At 40.1% G+C, this 21,353-nt stretch overlaps 2 protein-coding genes across 3 annotated transcripts; one reads left to right on the forward strand and one right to left on the reverse strand.

Moving 5' to 3' along the window:
• Nucleotides 1–505: 505 nt before the first annotated feature.
• LOC112257584 (rho-related GTP-binding protein RhoF) lies at nucleotides 506–9,102 on the forward strand. Of its 2 annotated transcripts, none has more exons than XM_024431259.2 (5): nucleotides 506–685; nucleotides 4,882–4,969; nucleotides 7,190–7,299; nucleotides 8,142–8,276; nucleotides 8,488–9,102. In XM_024431259.2, exons 1-5 carry the CDS (start codon nucleotides 647–649, stop codon nucleotides 8,650–8,652), a joined length of 537 nt encoding a protein of 178 aa, XP_024287027.1. In that variant the 5' UTR covers nucleotides 506–646; the 3' UTR covers nucleotides 8,653–9,102. The 2 variants fall into 2 exon arrangements, with proteins under 2 accessions (XP_024287027.1, XP_024287026.1); XM_024431258.2 differs by lacking the exon at nucleotides 506–685 and adding an exon at nucleotides 3,651–4,151.
• An 800-nt stretch (nucleotides 9,103–9,902) lies between these two features.
• On the reverse strand, nucleotides 9,903–17,795 carry LOC112257583 (transmembrane protein 120B). Its single transcript, XM_024431256.2, has 12 exons — nucleotides 17,554–17,795; nucleotides 15,729–15,847; nucleotides 15,496–15,612; nucleotides 15,338–15,397; nucleotides 15,153–15,248; nucleotides 14,966–15,055; nucleotides 14,772–14,837; nucleotides 14,536–14,597; nucleotides 13,496–13,588; nucleotides 12,847–12,911; nucleotides 12,282–12,350; nucleotides 9,903–12,049 (listed from the first exon to the last, which is right to left on the reverse strand). Exons 1-12 carry the CDS (start codon nucleotides 17,614–17,616, stop codon nucleotides 11,933–11,935), a joined length of 1,017 nt encoding a protein of 338 aa, XP_024287024.1. The 5' UTR covers nucleotides 17,617–17,795; the 3' UTR covers nucleotides 9,903–11,932.
• Nucleotides 17,796–21,353: the final 3,558 nt, after the last annotated feature.

Genomic DNA, 21,353 nt, shown 5'->3' on the forward strand with positions numbered 1-21,353 from the left:
TGAGTATTAAAGTGTCTCGAGTTGAACTCTTCTGGTTACAGTTGCAATGAATATACCATGGATTATGTTGATCATGCGATTAAGATTGACTAACACAGCGGTTAAACAACCTAATTTATGTTTCAGAAACAGAGAAATAGTCTACATGTCGGAAATGTTTTAGTCAACTGTAGAGGAGCTTGTATTTCCAGGCAGGGCTCAATTCCTATTGCACAATTGCTGCGTAAATGGCCCAGGGTAAAAGGAGTGTCGAACCATAAGGTCACGAGGCTCCATGCAACGCCGCAAACCATGCATCCAACAAACTGTTGTTTACACCCTCTGAAAACAAAATAGACGCGTTGGGCAAGCCAGATACCAGCAATCGATGGGCCTTTCTTGTAGAGAATAGAACATGCAGGCCATTCCATCCGCTCCCTCAGTGCTCAAATTATTGAAGACCATGTTTTTGCTATTATTGAAGCAGCTAGAGCGGAAGTAATGTGAAAATAAAAAAGTGTTACCCAAATGTCTTATTCTATGACCGACAGAGCACTGTTAAATCCGACTGAATCATAGTGTAAAGGCTTGTTGTATGGCAAAGCCGACCAGCTGTTATTACGCAAGCAGAGAAGGAACACATTAAAGCACACCCAAAAAAAAGGGAATGGGCCTCTTGTGCAGAAGACCGACTGCTCGCAGCACAGTAGGGTATATTTATTTGCCTATACTCTCGGACCATTGTATGTCAAGCTGTTATATTTAGGCAAGGTATTTAGGCCTTTAAAAAGTTAATAGTTCAAATGATTAGTGTTTTCAATGACAGCATAACTATATTCGTTTTATAATTCTTTGGTTTTCAGTTAATCGATACTGTTGTTTTCGATAGGGTTTTTGTCAGGATGTATTTGTCAAAACAGAAAAATGAGAGGTTCTGCACGTTTGAAAGCGTACTTCAAATCCCATTGAGTATTTAATTTAGAATAATGAATTCAAACCTTATTCAACCAACAATTAAAGCCTGTAACCTATAGACAAAATAAAACGTACCTACAAATAAATCGACCCGGGGTAATTTAGATCATCTTCATTTTTTTAAAGCACTGTTAAATGTTACACAATCTATTGGCCAACAACCATTTAAATCGGCAATAATTTAAACACGTCTTTTTATAATCGCATGTTTTTTGTCCTTTCTAATCTGGTTTTCAGTTCCACAGAAATATAAAAGATTATATGGATGGTTTTTCATTTATCAACATTGTAGGAGTCCCGTTGATTTATGTTGGATGCACGACGGCATTTTAGCTCATGAATTGTGATTAAGCATGTTACAGGAAAATAAAGATAACATTTTAAGATTTACATTTGGTTGCATAAACAATTGATTTCCATCTCCAACACTATCCAAATCACATAGAATTAATGTTGTAATCGTTCTGTGGAGGCTGTCAACATGTCCACTGTTACAGCGTGACCAATCACACACAGTCCAAAATGGACAGGAGAGAGAGGCCATAGTGGCCTATTGGGATTTTAAACATTATTTTACTCCAATTTATTGTGAATATTGAAGGTTTATTGATGCAATAAAAGAAAAGCCAACGCTATTATTCATATAGGCTAACTTTCCACTTCACATACATCCCATTCGTTGTTCCATGATTCGTTGATCTGTTATTTAGATTAGAAAAATATGCTGATATAAAAATGTACATATATAGATTGACCTATTGTGTGTATTTTGCGTGTATTTTCTCTGGGTCTGTATTTATTTTTCCATGAACTGTATATGCTATCTAAACTAAATAGATGTTTTATTGAGTTTCTCTCTCTGTATTGCTTTTCACACACATTTGCATGTCGGGAAGCCTACATGACAGACCTACTTGAAATAGTCCTTTTGATGGCATTCCTGTAGGTGACAATGAAACAGTAGTTTGATTGTTACATACAATTATACATTTTTTAAACATTTACATAAAAAACAACCCAATGGTAGGCTATTTCTCTTTATTAAATGTGAATCAAAATATCATTGTTATCCTGCTACCATTTTAAAGAAATTGTGTTTCAAATGTACTTGCTCCTTCAAAATGTTCATTGAAATATAATTTTGAACTGCAAATAAATATAAATTAATCAGATGTCTGTTATGTTTTCTTTTGAGTTTTTGACATTGATGGTTTTGATATCTGAGACAATTAAGTAGACTCAGAGATTATGATTTTAAAATACATTGTAGCTTTACTCTAAGAAAAATATGATGCCAATATACTATTGGTCTAGTGGTCACATTTTCATTATAATTTCAAGGGGCTTAGTTGAACCACAGTCTGTGTAGCAGTCTGTTTAGCTATCATTTTCTCCTTGCCACCCCTGTCATGCTAAACGTTGGCATGCAACATGGAATACAATTCATGGAATGTCAGCAAAACTGACTGGTACCCAGACTAGAACCACACAGGGTGATATACTGTATGAATCAACACAAAGAAGAACCTTTTCTTCCATGGTGGTAAATTACAAAAAACATATATATATAAATGCAACATGTAAAATTTCATGAGCTGAAATAAAATATCCCAGAAATGTTCCATGCGCATAAAATGCTTATTTCTCTCAAATTTTCTCCACAAATTAGTTTACATCGCTATTAGTGAGCATTTCTCCTTTGCCAAGATAATCCATCTACCTGGCAGGTGTGGCATATAAAGAAGCTTATTAAACTGCATGATCATTACACAGGTGTACCTTGTGCTGGGGACAAAAGGCCACACTAAAATGTGCAGTTTTGTCACACAACACAATGCCACAGATGTCTAAAGTTTTGAGGGAGTGTGCAATTGGAATGCTGACTGTAGGAATGTCCACCAGAGCTGTTGCCAGATAATTTAGTGTTAACTTTTCTACCATAAGCCACTTCAGTCGTTTTAGAGAATTTGTAGTGCGTCCAACTGGCATCACAACCGTGCATATCTGCATTCCCAGTCATGTGAAATCCATAGATTAGGGTCTAATTCATTTATTTTGACTGATTTCCTTATATATATTCCTTATATAGAACTGTAACTCAGTAAAATCTTTGAAATTGTTGCATGTTGCATTTTATATTTTTGTTCAGTATAAAATAAGAGCGCTCTTAAGGTATAGGCACAGGTTACTAGGTCAAGTCAAATGTTACGAGGCCTGTGTGTGATCCTAACCCCAGCTAACCCAGAGTCCACTCAGTTATAGCTCTTTGTGCTCACAGAGCACAAATACTTCAGATGCCACTGATCATTATTGGCTCCTGAGTGGCACAGTGGTCTAAGGCACTGCATCTCAGTGCTAGAGGTGTCACTACAGGCCCTGGTTCAATCCCAGGCTATATCACAACCAGACGTGATTGGGAGTCACAATAGGGCAGCGCACAATTGGCCCAGCACTGTCTGGGTTAGGGGAGAGTTTGGCCAGGGTAGTCTGTCATTGTAAAATAAGATTTTGTTCTTAAATGACTTTCCTAGGTAAAAAAACAAAAAAACATTGGTTTCTGCTCTGAGAGGGAAGGCGAGAGCACAGAGCAGAGCAAATTACTCAGAACTCTTCTACAGCCCACTAAACACACCTTTCTAAATAGAGGAAGTGCCTCAGTGTGAGCCTCAGCCCCACCCCCACCCAGTGATGTGATGGAACAGGCCAGATGACTACAGAGCGGTAGAGAGCGAGCAGCTGTAGACTGACTCTATTGCGTGACTGAGCTTTTACCACAGAGACGCTTTCAGTGAACAAATTGATTAGGAAGAGAAGGGTGTTCAGGGTCACTAGGAAATAACTGAAGTTGGAAAGGACCATTAAGTGGTGAACAGAGCAGAGTGAGACACCTGTTCAAGATGAGACTGAGCTTGGTTTGTTCCTCTTGTTGACACTCATTCTTCCCACTTAGCCAGGTTCTCATTATAAATTAATTGGGTGGAACTGACATGTGTTCAGACTCAGTTGGGAGGGACTGACTTTATCCTGACTTCTGTCTGACTGCGACCTGTTGGACTCTAGATATGACACAGAATGGTACTATGACTAGCAATGGCAACGCTAAGAAGGGAGAAGAACTAAAAATTGTTATTGTGGGTGATGGGGGATGTGGGAAAACATCCCTTCTAATGGTGTATGCCAAAGGAGACTTTCCAGAGGTAAGGACAACATGGCATCTAGTGGCATCTCTTGAGATGTTTGCTTATTAGAGTAAGGAAGTAAGTGTGTTTATGAACATAATTGTTTTAGATTAAAGTAATCACCCTTTAAAAAAAAAAAATTACTTATGCAGGCATTATTCATTTGTGCCCTTTTGAGGGTGACATCACCAAGCAATACTCAGATTTTGTTCCTGTCAGGAAAGTAGCCTCATGATTATCTCCACTCTACCATGAAATGAATGTAAAAGTATATTGTTTATATCACTAATCTTACTAACTTATTTCTTAATACAAATAAAACAAGTTATTTTATTGCCATCTCCATTATTGGTCAGCAGATTTATGCTTAGTTCATTATTCAAGTTAAGACTCTAATACCAACACTGTCAGTTCCAGCATAAACAACCTTTTGAATAAACAGTTTAGACTATGCAAATATATTCATTTTTCACTAAATTAACTCTCCCAAAAGAAGTCATGGTAAGTTAGCACAAATAAGTAACACTATTCTAAATATAGACTTCCTTCTCCAAAGATAATGATTTGTAACATAATTAAGAAATTATCCCAGACAGAGCATTACATGTTTTCAAGATCTATGGCACTGTATCCAGTTTTGGTTGAATTACATTGTCTCAATTATGTGCATTTCCAGTATCCCGTGGATGAAATGCAAAATGATTGAAATACTGAATTTCTTTCTCCCTTTGTCATTTTCGTTTAACAGAAGTATGCTCCGTCTGTGTTTGAGAAATATGTCACCACAGTCACGTATGGAGGGAAAGAGATTCGGCTCAACCTCTATGACACAGCCGGTAAGGTCCCCTATGCAACATAATCATTATTAAGTATCTATAGATAAAGAAGAGGGTTCTGTTCCTGCACAATGGGCAGGTATGTAGGGTGTGGATCGTTGTTCTGTGGGTGTGGAGTGTGGGTGTGGAGTCATCTTGCCTGTAATGCTGGAGCAGATATCATAGCATAGTAGCATATCTTTGATCAGCTAAGTGGAACATAAAGCTAGATAGAACAATAGAATTGTGTCAGGTCAGTGCAATCCAAGCATTGGGTTCAGAACAGAGATTCTGAAATGCTTTAAATTATTGACTAATATAGCCATCAGTTAAAGATATTGTGACTTGTTTATCCTCTTGTTTTCTGGAGAATAAACAGTAAAAACAAACATGGGACTAGTTTGCTGGAGGATGAGAACTGAAAATGTGGCATGACTTTCTCTATGACTGGAAACATTTTCTCCAAGCAATGTGTTTTGTTGAAATGTCATAATGGAGTATTGTAGATTTACTGTCTGGCTGTAGTAGATTACATTGTTTTTGTAAACTATGAGTATGACGCGACATCTCACTGAGTACACCTTGCCCTCTCACAGCACTGATGCAATGACAAGCAGCAGCGTTGCAGAAAGCTGCTGTGACAGAGGATGTGGTGGAGGCTCATCTATAGAAATAATGTTTGTAACTGTATTTGCATCTGAGTGGTTCTTTGATACTTTAAACTAGACATTGTCAGTGAAACCTCAGATTATCAGCTCAAATGGCTAGATATTGAATTGAAAATCTAATAGCTTCTAAATAATAACATTATTCTGTTGAATAGTTTACTATTTGATTAAGATCATGTCAAACTTGATTTTCTAGTTTTTCAGCTCGTTGTTATGGATATTGTAAATCACAAATAGAGTACCACGGTATGAGTCATATTACCCATAAAACCTAGCGGTCAAAAAAGGAAATGGTTCCATTCGTTTTTTCACCAGACATTTTTCCAATAGGGGATTTTAGAAACACTTTTAGAAACTCCTTCTTTAACCTGTCTCCTCCCCTTCATACACACTGATTGAAGTGGATTTAGCAGGTGACTTCAGTAAGGGATCACAAAACACAGCCATTATTTTAAGTGTTTCTAAAATCCCCTATGGGAAAAATTAATGGTAGAAAAATTATTGGAACCATTTCACTGTTTTGACCGCCAGGTTTTATGGGTATTTTGACACCTCCACTATGTGGTTCTATACCAGCATACACTGAGTGTACAAAACATTAGGAACACCTGACTTTCCATGACATAGACTGACCAGGTGAAAGCTGTGATCCGTTACTGATGTCACCTGTTAAATCCACTTCAATCAGGGTAAATGAAGGGGAAGAAGAAGAAGAAGGATTTTTAAGTCTTGAGACAATTGAGACATGTCTTGTGTATGTGTACCATTCAGACGGTGAATGGGCAAGACAAAAGATTTAAGTCTCTTTGAACGAGGAATGGTAGTAGGTGTCAGGCGCACCAGTTTGAGTGTGTCAAGAACTGCAACACTGCTGGGTTTTTCACACTCAACAGTTTCCCGTATGCATCAAGAATGGTCCACCACCCAAAGGACATCCAGCCAACTTGATACAACTGTGAGAAGCATTGGAGTCAACACGGCCCAGCATCCCTGTGGAAGGCTTTCGACACCTTGTAGAGTCCATGCCTCAACAAATTGAGGCTGCTCTGAGGACAAAACGGGGTGTAACACAATATTAGGAAGGTGTTCCTAATGTTTTGTACACTGTATTTTATGGTTTTATCAAGACTTGTGGAATACTTGGCTGCCTGAGAAGTTAGTTTCAGAAATGACTTTATACTTGTTCTCTATCAATACTGGATATTGCAAACCACTCCCCTCTAGAAATGTAAGTTACACGTATTGACTAATAACAGTGGCAGAATGATCTGCTTACTATGTTGGGGGCTGATTTTGGTGTTTCCAAGGACAACCTATCACGTGTCCTAGTGCAGTGTCTCCACTGTGAGTCACCGGTTTATCTTAGCCTAACTGCCGCAACAGCCACTGTATTTGACAGGGAAAGGAAGTTGAAGCCAGGATGTGGTTTTAAAACGGGTTATAACATGGTTCAGTATAAACTCATTTTATTACTAGAGGTTGTTAGGGGGGGGGTGTAATATTATCTATTTTTTCCTTCTATAAGTTCACCAAACACTTTACATTGAGTGTATTTGTTTGTCCATTTTTTCAGGCCAAGATGATTACGATCGTTTGAGGCCACTCTCATACCAGAATGCCAACCTGGTGTTAGTTTGTTATGATGTGACCAACCCCACCAGTTTTGAAAATGTCTTAATCAAGGTAAGCTCATTGATCATGATTCATCTACGATATTACATTATCCAGTGACAGCCAATGACATTCATATTCTGCCCAACAACAGCCAACGCTAAGTAAGCAGCTAACCACAGTGAATTTAAGGGCCTGCATGTTTTGCTAGGATCCCGGTACAGTGCATAATAGATCTAGTGAGTATTGTCGGTACAAATAAACAAGCACAACATTAGTCACCACAGAGAGGTGGGAAAGGGATTGCGAGTTCACCACTTATAAGTGGTTAGACATCACATCTAGGCAGGAATTTGATGAATGATTGTTGGAGATTGACTTTGATGTGACTGTGTACATTCTTTTGACTTTGCTCGCTACTTGTGACTCAACCAGAGAACATGAACTTTGACCCCAGTGGCTTGGCCTGAAAAACAGACGGGAATGTGCTGGAAGCCTCCCTCAATGAGCAGGGAGATGTCAATAAAGAGCCATAAATGCATGCCATGTGATAAAGTCAAGGGGAATGCAGTCAGAGTGAGACTTTGTAAGCACAAAACATTACAGCAAGGGAGGGGGTAAACACGCCTACTTGTAGAACCGATACCTGGGTGGACGTAGAGCCAAACCAAACAACCTGTCAATGTAGTATTTTTGTAGGCTATTTTATAAGTATCTGTTTCCTCTGTTTGGTCATTGATGAAACTTATTGTTAATTGTTTATGGGTCCAGTCAATGAAAATATGAAAACAGTACACACACACAGTATGCAAACACCATGATCCCGAGTGTAATCCCAATGTGACAGTTTGAGCTCCTTCCTACCTTGACCTCTTACCTCTACATTCACTATTGTGTTCTGCTGTCTCACACAGTGGTACCCGGAAGTGAACCACTTCTGTCGCGATGTTCCTGTCATTCTGATTGGCTGTAAGACTGACCTGAGGAAGGATAAGGAGCGTACCAGGAGGCTCAAAGCCATGGACCAGGCTCCCATTACTTACACACAGGTGAGGATCAACCTGTCCCCCTGATGACAGGGTTTATACACATAACTTGAGGTGTGGTGCTTTGACTTTAACCATTTCATTTGAATTATGGATAATGGCTTTCAAATGCTTGATCCTAGAAAACCTTCTCTGCTTTGCCCTGTTTACCAGTCTCCAATTCTGGTCCAGTACTCCCTGTCATCCAGTGACTGCTCATTGTTTGGTTCCACAGGGTGAGGAGACCAGGCGGCATATGAGTGCTGAGCTTTATCTAGAGTGTTCAGCCAAATACCGGGAGAACGTAGAGGACATTTTCAGAGATGCCACCAAAAAAGCCCTGGCATCAACCCGCAGAGCAAGACAACGTACGAAGAAGAGGCATTGTGTCATCCTGTGACCTCGTTCTAGTGACAGGACAGAGGCTTGAAGTCCATTGACACAACAGGGGACACTGTCCTCTGGTCTTACATGCCAAAGCTACACATTCTGCTGCTTGTCTATTATAAACAACTGCTTGCCACATCCTGGGTCATCCTAATTCAATTTTAAGAAGAGCCTGTTCTATCCCCAACCAATTCATGCCTTTGGTATCTGAACAATGATATTGAACACTGAACTAATATCTACTAAGATCTGCTAGGATAGAGATGGAATTCCTGCTAGTTCTATGGGCACAAGGTCTATCCTGGGATTCTAGAGTGGTTTTGTTAATTACTAGCTACGTTAGACCAGGGTGTAAATTGGCATATAAAAGCAGATTGAGATTGTACTTCATATACCTTTTTTCAAATATCCTTTTATCAATTACTGAATTTCTATTTTTACTTTTATAAAGAACTTATGCCTATTGCTGGCCTTTTGTGGTGTTTATTTTTTAACATCTCTCACGATCATTGAGTGGGTGATTTGTAAAACATTTTTTTTATAGCAGTTCCATTTCTAGGACGAGGCACTGACCTACTTAATGTACTGTGTTACCTTGAATAACTCTTCCTCACAGCTCTGGTCCACTGATCACTATCACCTGGCAAGATTTGTTTCAGGAAGTTGTGTTAATGGATACCTCCTACTCAGGGAAAATATCCATTACATATGTTTATGTAAGCGGCTTACCCTTTCTGCAGTGGATGACAAGTACTAATCAGTGACTGTGCTTACTAAGCATGTTGATACACAGTGCACCATCTTCTGAGTACAATGTGATGCTGCACCTTTTATATTGTCAGGGCAATTTACTACTGTGGTTGAAAGCTGTTAGAAATGAGCTCCTTTCAAAGCTGGAGTCTGAACAAATATTTATTGCAGGTCACTAAGTTAAATGACAGTGCCCACTAGTGGTGGTTGCTATAAAAAAAAGACAAGGCAGTGTTTCCTACTTAGATAACTGAATAATATGGACATGCTGATTGATATGCATGTTTAGGAAAGAAACACATCACATGATTTTCTAGCTGTAAAATTACATTACACAGAGCCATAGATATCCATGTATGTAAATAAATGGCTCTGACATAAGTATATTCCCCCAGAGGGAACAGCTACCATCAAGCGAAGCTGATTCAATATTAACATAAGTCATGTTGAAAATAAATCAGCCCAATCAATTAAATGCCACAACTAAACATAATGAAAAGACATGACAAAATATTTGAATCAGATGTTTTATTTGTCTTACAGCCATGTATACAGTGTGAAAAAGCAGTAAGAGACAGCATAAATTAAATGATTTTGTCCAGTGTCTCTTGTTACAGGTGTACGTTCAGGCACAAGTTAGTCTTATGACAGGACAATCCATGACATGAACATTCAACCAAACTAACAATACATGAGGAAATAGGATCTGTTGTGTACTGCATTGTGGCAGATTTGACAGCTGACCATTAGACCAAAATGTTAAATTCAATAACATGCTTTAGCTTTTTCCTACAAGTGTAACAAAAATAGTGGTTCCCTTCGAGAGTACAATAGATTTAAAAAAAAAATGAAAACAAGACTAAAAGTCCAAGACCTTACATTTCCCCCAATAAACAGAACACTGGATTCCAAATGGAACAAAAACATACATCACGCAATTGTGACAGGCTACAGTGAGAGATAAGGCATTTAGAAAGCCCTGTCACTAAGTAATAAAAGTTGAGACTTTGTTCAAATGCACATCTAATAACAGTAAAAAATTAAATGCTGAAAATGGGTACAAAAACTCTTGAGAATTGTACATAGTTCAGAGTGGACGCGTTACTATACATACCATGGATGTCAGCAGAGTTATATACACTTGATCACTCCAGCACATTCGTGCTCAAGACATTATTGCCAATCATTTGTTCACAGTACCAGTGCTCATAGCAGCAATTGTTTGTTGTGGACCTTAACAGCATATTGTGATCAAGGTGAACTCAAACAACCAGCATCGTCTTGCACAACCTGATTTGGACAAGTCTCTCAAATAATAATTAATTGAAAGGGTTATCATTTTGAACCAGATTACAGGATTTAAAAAATATGGACTTTTGTCTCTATGCCGAATCCACTGCGTCTTAAATGTTACACCACCAGGCACTCAGCTAAGCAAGGTGCAGACCACTACAGAAGAGAAAGCCTTGTATACTCAAACCTGGTCAGTATCATTAGTATACGCATCATTTAAAAATTGAATGCCTGTGTAATTTATGGTTGCCAAATCAACCCAAACAATGGTAGTAAACTGCTGCTGTTAAAATGTGTAAATGTCTATGATTAGTTATGTCTGGCTGGTACCTTGCTGAAAGAAGAAGCAGGCTTTAGTTTATATAATATAGACATGTCACTATCCAGAAATAAGCAAATGGGTTAACTTTCAACAGCACACCGGGGAGAAATATATAGTTCAATGCATCTTTACTGAAAAAAATCAAAACGACAGACACTTGTAGTTACAAATAACAGTGAAAAAATGGCTGTGCCCTGGACATTTTCGAATATGCCATACCGATAACAGTTATGTGAAGTAGTGACATGACCACACAGTACATATACTTTGTAGGTAAACTCACCTTTTCTCATGACCTAATGCAGGGTTTCTCAAACTCAGTCATGGGGTCCCCCCTGGGTACACGTTTGTTTTTGTCCTAGCACTACACAGCTGACTCAAATACCCAACTAATCATCATCATCATCAAGCTTAGATTATTTGATTTAGTTGTGTAATTCTAGGGCAAACACTCAAACGTGCACCTGGAGGGGCCTAGGACCGAGTTTGGGAAACCCTGACCTAATGCTACTTGTCTTTGTTGAGTTGCATATAGTTTGAAGAGTGGCTCTCTGTACATGTAGTTCATGCTCCGACCTAAAAACATCAACACCATAATTAGTCTGTCCACTCACTAAATCTAAAAGGATCAAGCCTCAAATGGTCCAGGATCGCAGTGGTTCATCTGCCAGACGAAAGCTGCTCTGTGTTGTGATTGCATGTGTAGCAAGGACATTGACAGGTTATCGGAAACAAAAGCACACTCAGCCAAGATTATTGGTTAATGTTGCAGCTGTCATCACGGTCCGAGACACATTGGTCTCTCTGCTCTGTCTTTTCCTGGCACAAACCCTCTGCCGTCCATCTTTCCATCGGCTGTGCGTGTCAAAGTGCCCTTTTGCTTATTGGTTACTGGCCACTTGGAGTTCTGAGCTGTAGTCAGACTCGCTCACTCCTGCTTTTGCACCTTTTCTGGATTTTCCTGGATCTTTTGATGAACAACTTTTAATGTGGTGAGAAAATTCCCCAGGAATAGGACAAGAAATGTCAGTGCCAACATAAATACCTGAAAAGATACAAACAAAGGCACTAGGAATGACATGTATTCATGACATTTAGTATAATGACATCACAAGGTTAAACTTCCAGCGTCAGAGAGAAGTCTTGTAACGAGCATAGGTTACAAGAAAATTCTAGACGAGCTTGCACAAGACGGGCTGGAAGTAGAGACATGTTGTACTGTAATGTATTTGAAAACAATGGACTTAGAGATTGTAGGGTAGTATTTCTGTCCTTACCTGCCACTCTTTACAGTCTTCATGTCCTGCCAACCGAAACAGAGTCATAGCATTGTACAGCTGCCAGAACTGTGAAGGGGATTGGAGAGAAAAAGAGAGCGAGAGAGAGAAAAGCTCAGTCCAAGACCTGAAACCTTATTCAAGCCCACGAGCATGGAAGCTTACCCTGGAGTGTGTACATGTAAATGTATAAACAGCAGAAATAACCATCTTATTCACTGGAATAAGGAACAAAATTAAAGCCTTGCAATCATGTTGGGCAAGACTTTATTTACAACAGTGACAGATTTTGCAATAACCTCTTACTTTCAGTTGACTGTCTCCCCACCCCACTCTCATCCCAGTCTGTGTGAAACACACTGGCACACACCCAGACTAACCCGACCTCATCCCTGGATGACCAATTAATACAATTGTGTTTAAGTTCATCACTGTTGAGAAAAGATATTAAGCCTGATACGTCAATGTCTTGAGTTGAAAGTAGTAGAAAGGTGGAATAAATGTAAACAACCTCTGAACTAAACCCATATTTAGGAGCTGCGTGGTGGTCTGGTGTTTGACTTACATGGCCGAAAAAGAGAAATGGCAAGAGGAAGGTGAGCCCTCTCCACATCCATGACTGAAACCCCTCTGCAAAACAGACACGCATACATTACTAATGGTGGAAAATTAACATTCGCTAAGGCACAAACTACAGAAAGTTTACATCCAGTTTAAAAAGCTTTGTCAAGGTTAATCATTAGACACATTATGGTAAGGAGAATACAGTAAGCTATACCAAAAACAGAGCTAAACATTCTGTATGTCAGAACCAATACTCTGTTCAAGGGGCAGCTGCAAACTGATTGTGAGATGTTATCCATCAGCTCTCTGTGGTCAGCCAGATAGAAATACACTAGAAAAATGTATATCATAATTGCAATTTTGGGCAGTAGAAAGGAAAACTTGAGATTCAAAGAGTGTGATGTTCTGCAAGGTATTCCGACCACTGGGATTTCACTCAACATGGAAGAAAAACAACTTGCTTAATGGTAAAACCCCACCGTCGTCCCATTTTTGTAGTCATGGGGTTGCTTGTGGCCCACTTTATTGTAACAACTATTAACACACACAACTGTCTTGTAAATGGTTCAAAATCCCACAGGAGGTTTCCCAAGTCATAACCAATAAGCAAGCCTTAGAAGCTTTCCTAACTGAAAAGGAGCTCATCTTACCCACTGTGAGGTCCAACTGATTTCTCTCCCCCAAAGCTCGTAACCGGTATAAGCAGCCACTTTGGTAGTAATATTGAAGAAAATGCACAAAGCCTGAAAAACAAAAGGATGGATAAATAAAATATGTATCAAACACCTTTACAACCAATAATGTTTGAGCAATGACATGCACTTACATTACAGTAATTTAGGCTGTATTGTGCTGCTTGTGATTATTTTAGATTTTTTTCCTCAACACAATATCTACGTAACAAGACTATTAAACGCAACACACAAAAATGTCAACTATTTTACTGAGTTACAGTTCATATCAGGAAATCAGTCAATTGAAATAAATTCAGCAGGTCCTAATCAATGGATTTCACATGACTGGGCAGGGGCCCACCCGCTGGGGAGCCAGGCCCACCCGCTGGGGAGCCAAGCCCACCCAATATGAAATAGTTTCTCTTCACAAAAGTTATTTATTACAGACAGAAATACTCCTCAGTTTTATCAGCTGTTTGGGTGACTGGTCTCAGACAATCCCACAGGTGAAGAAGCCGGATGTGGAGGTCCTGGGCTGACGTGGTTACATATGGTCTGCGGTTGGAGGTACTGCTATATTCTCTAAAATTACGTTTGGAGGTGGCTTATGGTAGAGAAAGGACTATCCAATTCTCTGGCAACAGCTCTGGTGGACATTCCTGCAGTCAGCATGCCAATTGTACACTCCCTCAAAACTTGAGACATCTGTGGCATTGTGTTGTGTGACAAAACTTCACATATAGAGCGGCCTTTTATTGTCCCCAGCTCAAGGTGCACATGTGTAATGATCATGCTGTTTAATTCTTGATATGCCACACCTGTCAGATGGATGGATTATCTTGGCTAAGGAGAAATGATCCCTAATAGGGATGTAAACACATTTGTGGAAAATAAGCTTTTTGTGCACATGGAAGATTTCTAGGATATTTTATTTCAGCTCATGAAACATAGGCCCAACACTTTACATGTTGCATTTATATTTTTGTTCAGTATAAATAGAAAAAGTAGATGCTTACTCTGGTAAATGGAGAATGCAAGGAATTGACTTCTAAACATCTGATACATGGACCCCTCTGGCCTTTGAGAAGAAGCAAACAGAGGAACCAATCAATACAGGTGATGGGATAACGTTAATCAATCAAACTGAATGTCAGAAAACCGTTGAAGTCAACTGCCAACAGATGTTTTGCTTTTGACCAACAGCAATTCAAAGAAAGTGTTCAAAGTTAAAATAAATAAATAAAGCACTTACCAGGTAAGCATTACACCTGATAGGAAGGTAGAGACATAATGATGGGAGACCCACCACCCTTTGATCCTGAAAGGACACATGGAGTGGAATTAGAATAAAGAAGCATAACTTGGTAGGCACACTGGTAAAGTATTTTGATCTCACAGAGTTTTAAAAAATAAAATAAAAATCACATAAAAAGCTTAGTAGCTCACCGGGACCCATTGCTCATGAGGATGCTTTCCCTTATGGTCAAAGTACAGTAGTACCAAACCAGCAAGAAGTTGAAGATTTCATCTGTGACACTGCAACAACAAAACAGACATTTACAACTACTTCGCTTTGATGAAACATTAAAAGATGCTACAAGGAAACATCAAATGCATAACATAGCCAACTCACCGGTAATTGAGCAAAAAGAGACAGGTTATGGCCCCAAACATCAAGATTATTGTCATAAAAAGCTTGAACTTCTCATATTCATCTTTATAGGCAAATCTGCTCCAGAGAATAGAACAAACAGGGGGTCATAAGCAGAAACCATGGGGATGTGACTGAATACAGATATTTTGTTAAAGCACACTTACTTTGCCTGGTTGCTGAGAAGTGTTACATTCACATTGCCAAGCACCAAATTTAAGTACAATCTGAAAAGAGACAAACATTTTACAATATGCTTTGACACCCTCATATGGTAACATCTGTAACCAAAATATGTAATAATCAAGTCCTCAAATACACTGACCCATTCTTCTTTGGCAAATAGGCTTCCATATCAAAGAAGAAGTTCTCTTTGTCTTTAATTTGCATTTGGATGTCTTTGATCAGTTCAGTTTCTTTCTCATCACTTGTTTTTGTGCACCTGTAGAAGAAAATTAAACCTTTAAACCCTCAGGTCCTACTTATGGGGACCTTTGGTACTGGAAAATAAGACAACCATTCTGTGTCAACTGACAGCACTAAGAGTAGGCTACTTACTTGCACAGACTGTGCCCGAGGTCTTTTAGACCCTTCCGCTGTTTACTAATGGCACTGCTGCATGTTGCCTGGAGGTTGGTGAGCTCATCGAGCTTCTGTCTGTACACTTTGTGAGTTTCCTATAAATAAAATGGAAATAAATTACCGAAGGATGTTTCATCTGTACTCAAATATGTTGATAGCAAAGACTGTCAAATCGGCAATTATTTTATTTTTAACTTATGCTGTCCTTTCAAGTGGTGTCAAGAAGGAAATGAGAGGGAAAGAAGCCACTGCACCCTGGGTAAAGTGACCCTTATTTGCTACATACCTGCATTGGTTGACTGATTTAACTGCACCGAGGTTACAATTTGGGAGATTTCACTATAAAAACAACTAGCTAGCTACTAATCATTGTTATCAACCTGAGCTAGCTAGTTTGCTTGCTTGTTATTATGACCTCAACAAGCTATTATTGCTAGTTAACGAGCTAACGTTTGCCATTCACTGGCCAAATTTCCATATATTAAAATGTAGCTAGCTGCACCAATTCAAGTAAACCTGACTTGCAGACCCCGGGATACTATACCGAACAAAAATATAAAATGCAACAATTTCAAAGATTCTACTGAGTGAGTTACAATTCATAAGGAAATCAGTCATTTGACTGATTCGCATAGAGTTGATCAGGCTGTTGATTGTGGCCTGTGGAATGTTGTCCCACTCTCCAATGGCTGTATGGAGTTGATGGATAATGGCGGGAACTGGAACACACTGTCTAACACGTCGATCCAGAGCATCCCAAACGTACTCAATGTGTGACATGTCTGGTGAGTATGCAGGCCATGGAAGAACTGCGACATTTTCAGATGTCAGGAATTGTATACAGATCTTGGGGCAGTGCACTTTCATGCTGAAGCATGAGGTGATGGCGGCGGATGAATGGCACAACAATGGGCCTCAGAATCTCATCACGTATCTCTGCATTCAAATTGCCATCGATAAAATGCAATTGTGTTCAGTGTCCATAGCTTATTCCTGCCCATAACATAAACCCACCGCCCCATGGGGCACTTGGGGGTTATGGTTCACAACGTTAACTTCAACAAACCGCTTGCCCACACAAAACCATACACATGGCCTGCGGTTGAGAGGCCGGGTGGATGTACTGCAAATTCTCTAAAACGACAGAGGTGGCTTACGGTAGAGAAAGGAATATTAAATTCTCTGGTAACGGTTCTGGTGGACATTCCCGCAGTCAGCATGCCAATTGTACGCTCCCTCAAAACTTGAGACATATGTGGCATTGTGTTGTGACAAAACTGCACATTTTAGAGTGGCCTTTTATTGTCCCCAGCACAAGATGCACATGTGTAATGATCATGCTGTATAATTCTTGATATCCCACACCTGTCAGCTGGATGGATTGTCTAGGAAAAGGAAAAATGCTCACTAATAGGGATGTAAACAAATTTGTAGACAATTTGAGAGAAATAAGCTTTTTGTGCATATGGAACATTTCTGGGATCTTTCATTTCAGCTCATAGAACCAACACTTTTACATGTTGCGTTTATATTTTTGTTCAGCATAATTATATTGGAAAGTTCCTGAATACAAAATATTGTGTACAATTATAACGTTATCCGATAACCCAGCATACTAATTTGACAAAAGGTTAACTGAACCAGCTAGCTAGCAAACGAACTAACAGGCTACCTAGCAATCTACTAAACTGAGTTGACAATCGTAGCTATATCGTCTCCTCTCTTGTCGAACTGACGGTAGTACACGTCACGCTACGCACTAACGTTAGCTAGCTGTCAAACAGGCTTCACATAGGCCTACCTGTAATTGTTGATATTCTTGGTCAATTTCTTCCCAATCAGTTTGACACCTTTGCAGGGACATTGTGACAGTTAGCGGCACGAGCTAGCTATTTCGCTTCCTCCGACTCCCTGTACAGAACCTCCAGATGGCTACAATACAGCCGCAGACAGTTACTAGTATTTTTTGGTAGCTACCACTGAGGCATAATAAGAATGGTAGCTACAGCTGTTCAAGATAATTTTTCCATGTCACGCTGCGCGCATGCGTCAGACCGCCCAAATATACAAATGTACATTCGTGACGTCACAGTTCTAAAAGTGCAGAAATATTAATACTAGACATGAACAGCTACTACAATAACAGCTTCACATTACTGTTTGAGAAAAATGTTTTGGATAATGATTTGAAGAGCAGTATAATACATTTACAAGAACTAAAAAATGTTACTGACTCAGCGCAAACGCTGACAGGAAAATGTGTACGTCTATGCAAATAGGTTGCTATGGGGATAGAACGCTTGGTCACAGACTGTTGCCACCGTTCATTATAGACAGGTTGGTTGTTTAGCAACTTAATCGACGAGTGCACAACATACGGGGTTAGTGTAAATCGGGAATATGCAACCCTGGACCTGGAGTAACCGAACTGGAAGACCAGGTGTGTTGAATTTAGGCAATCATTGAACTGATCAATTTGCTCAGTTGGTCCGGTGTGGTGCCTAGTTGGAACAAAATCCTGCAGTGTCTGCAGCACTCCAGGAAGAAGCAGACAGGAACTTTCTGGGGGATGCGTAAAGTTGGACGCGCAAGGTTCGACTTCAAACAAGGAAGCGAAATAGTATCTGTAGTTCTATATTCTGGTAGGTGGTTTTAGCAACAGCTGTGCAGGACGTGGATGATAGTTCTGATGGTATGGGTGGGGATGATGAAAGTCCTGGACGTCTGTGGTGAAAAGTAAAATAAAAAAAAGAATGGCCCTGCTACAAGAGCTGCTGATAGCAGTGACAGTTCTAGTGTTGAGACCGTGAAGAGGGTGAAGGTAGTGAAAAACAAAACGAATGATGTCTCGGGAATCAGTGGCGATTTTAGCATGTAAATCTTGGTTGGGCAAAAAAAGAAAAAGTGGGATGCATGCCAACAAAGCCACTAAACAATAAATTAATTGCGCTATACCGGTGACAAACGGTGCCCACAAACTGTTATGGTTACATAGATGCCCCAACGGTAATCCCAACATTTTACCACTGTTACACCTGGCTATCAGCAGAACCTTGTCTGGCAGCAAAACCGTTATTAATTCAGCCTCATGTACTGCCTTTTTTTTAAAACATAGCTGAAATGGCTAAGTTGTTTAAACAAATGTGGTTTCTAATGACAATTGAGATGTACAAACTATGGCATAAGGGGACGACAAGCAGATAAGAGGCAATCCGTAATTTTGATTATGACATTAATGAGTGAACTAGGACAGACGTCGTTAGTATTAGTTTAGCGCTTTTGAAATGTACAGCGACAGAATTCAGAACATGGGCTTTTCTTACAGTTCTCTCCCTGTACACCAAGTCAGAAAGGTAGGATAAATAAAGGGGGCATATAAACAGACAATGAAAGCTCTTATCTATGTCCCTAGATTATATAAAATAAAATGTAGAGGGGGGGCATAATGGTTGAAACCAAAAGGCTGTTCAGTAAGAAAGAGAGGCAAAGAAGTGAAAGCCTGTCCATATTATTCATGTTTGAGAAGGTTGTACCTAAGAAAGTACAGATGAGCATCCTGGCTTTTACTGTTAGAGTTTGTCCCACCTCCATTAAGGTGTTTTAAATGCCAAAGAATGGGACATGTAGTGGCTCTGTGCAAAGGAAAGAAACAATGTGAGGAGGGGAACATGATTGACTTCTGTAACCGTAATAGCCTTGGTTTCATGCATGTTAACATTAGAAGCCTCCTCCCTAAGTTTGTTCTATTCACTGCTTTAGCACACTCTGCTAACCCGGATGTTCTAGCTGTGTCTGAATCCTGGTTTAGGAAGACCACCAAAAATTCTGAAATTTTAATTCCAAACTACAACATTTTCAGACAAGATAGAACTGCCAAAGGGGGCGGTGTTGCAATCTACTGCAAAGATAGCCTGCAGAGTTCTGTCCTACTATCCAGGTCTGTACCCAAACAATTTGAACTTCTACTTTTAAAAATCCACCTCTCTAAAAACCAGTCTCTCACCGTTGCCGCCTGCTATAGACCACCCTCTGCCCCCAGCTGTGCTCTGGACACCATATGTGAACTGATTGCCCCCATCTATCTTCAGAGCTCGTGCTGCTAGGCGACCTAAACTGGAACATGCTTAACACCCCAGCCATCCTACAATCTAAACTTGATGCCCTCAATCTCACACAAATTATCAATGAACCTACCAGGTACCTCCCCAAAGCCTTAAACATGGGCACCCTCATAGATCTCATCCTAACCAACTTGCCCTCTAAATACAACTCTGCTGTCTTCAACCAAGATCTCAGCGATCACTGCCTCATTGCCTGCATCCGTAATGGGTCAGCGGTCAAACGACCTCCACTCATCACTGTCAAACGCTCCCTGAAACACTTCAGCGAGCAGGCCCTTCTAATCGACCTGGCCGGGGTATCCTGGAAGGATATTGATCTCATCCCGTCAGTAGAGGATGCCTGGATATTTTTTTAAATGCCTTCCTAACCATCTTAAATAAACATGCCCCATTCAAGAAATTTAGAACCAGGAACAGATATAGCCCTTGGTTCTCCCCAGACCTGACTGCCCTTAACCAACACAAAAACATCCTATGGCGTTCTGCATTAGCATCGAACAGCCCCCGTGATATGCAGCTGTTCAGGGAAGCTAGAAACCATTATACACAGGCAGTTAGAAAAGCCAAGGCTAGCTTTTTCAAGCAGAAATTTGCTTCCTGCAACACTAACTTAAAAAAGTTCTGGGACACTGTAAAGTCCATGGAGAATAAGAACACCTCCTCCCAGTTGCCCACTGCACTGAAGATAGGAAACACTGTCACCACTGATAAATCCACCATAATTGAGAATTTAAATAAGCATTTTTCTACGGCTGGCCATGCTTTCCACCTGGCTACTCCTACCCCGGTCAACAGCACTGCACCCCCCACAGCAACTCGCCCAAGCCTTCCCCATTTTTCCTTCTCCCAAATCCGTTCAGCTGATGTTCTGAAAGAGCTGCAAAATCTGGACCCCTACAAATCAGCCGGGCTAGACAATCTGGACCCTTTCTTTCTAAAATTATCTGCCGAAATTGTTGCCACCCCTATTACTAGCCTGTTCAACCTCTCTTTCGTGTTGTCTGAGATTCCCAAAGATTGGAAAGCAGCTGCAGTCATCCCCCTCTTCAAAGGGGGGCACACTCTTGACCCAAACTGCTACAGACCTATATCTATCCTACCATGCCTTTCTAAGGTCTTCGAAAGCCAAGTCAACAAACAGATTACCGACCATTTCGAATCTCACCATACCTTCTCTGCTATGCAATCTGGTTTCAGAACTGGTCATGGGTGCACCTCAGCCACGCTCAAGGTCCTAAACGATATCTTAACCGCTATCGATAAGAAACATTACTGTGCAGCCGTATTCATTGATCTGGCCAAGGCTTTCGACTCTGTCAATCACCACATCCTCATCGGCAGACTCGACAGCCTTGGTTTCTCACATAATTGCCTCGCCTGGTTCACCAACTACTTCTCTGATAGAGTTCAGTGTGTCAAATCGGAGGGTCTGCTGTCCAGACCTCTGGCAGTCTCTATGGGGGTGCCACAGGGTTCAATT

Source organism: Oncorhynchus tshawytscha, linkage group LG09 (assembly GCF_018296145.1).
Source record: "Oncorhynchus tshawytscha isolate Ot180627B linkage group LG09, Otsh_v2.0, whole genome shotgun sequence".
NCBI lineage: Eukaryota > Metazoa > Chordata > Actinopteri > Salmoniformes > Salmonidae > Oncorhynchus > Oncorhynchus tshawytscha.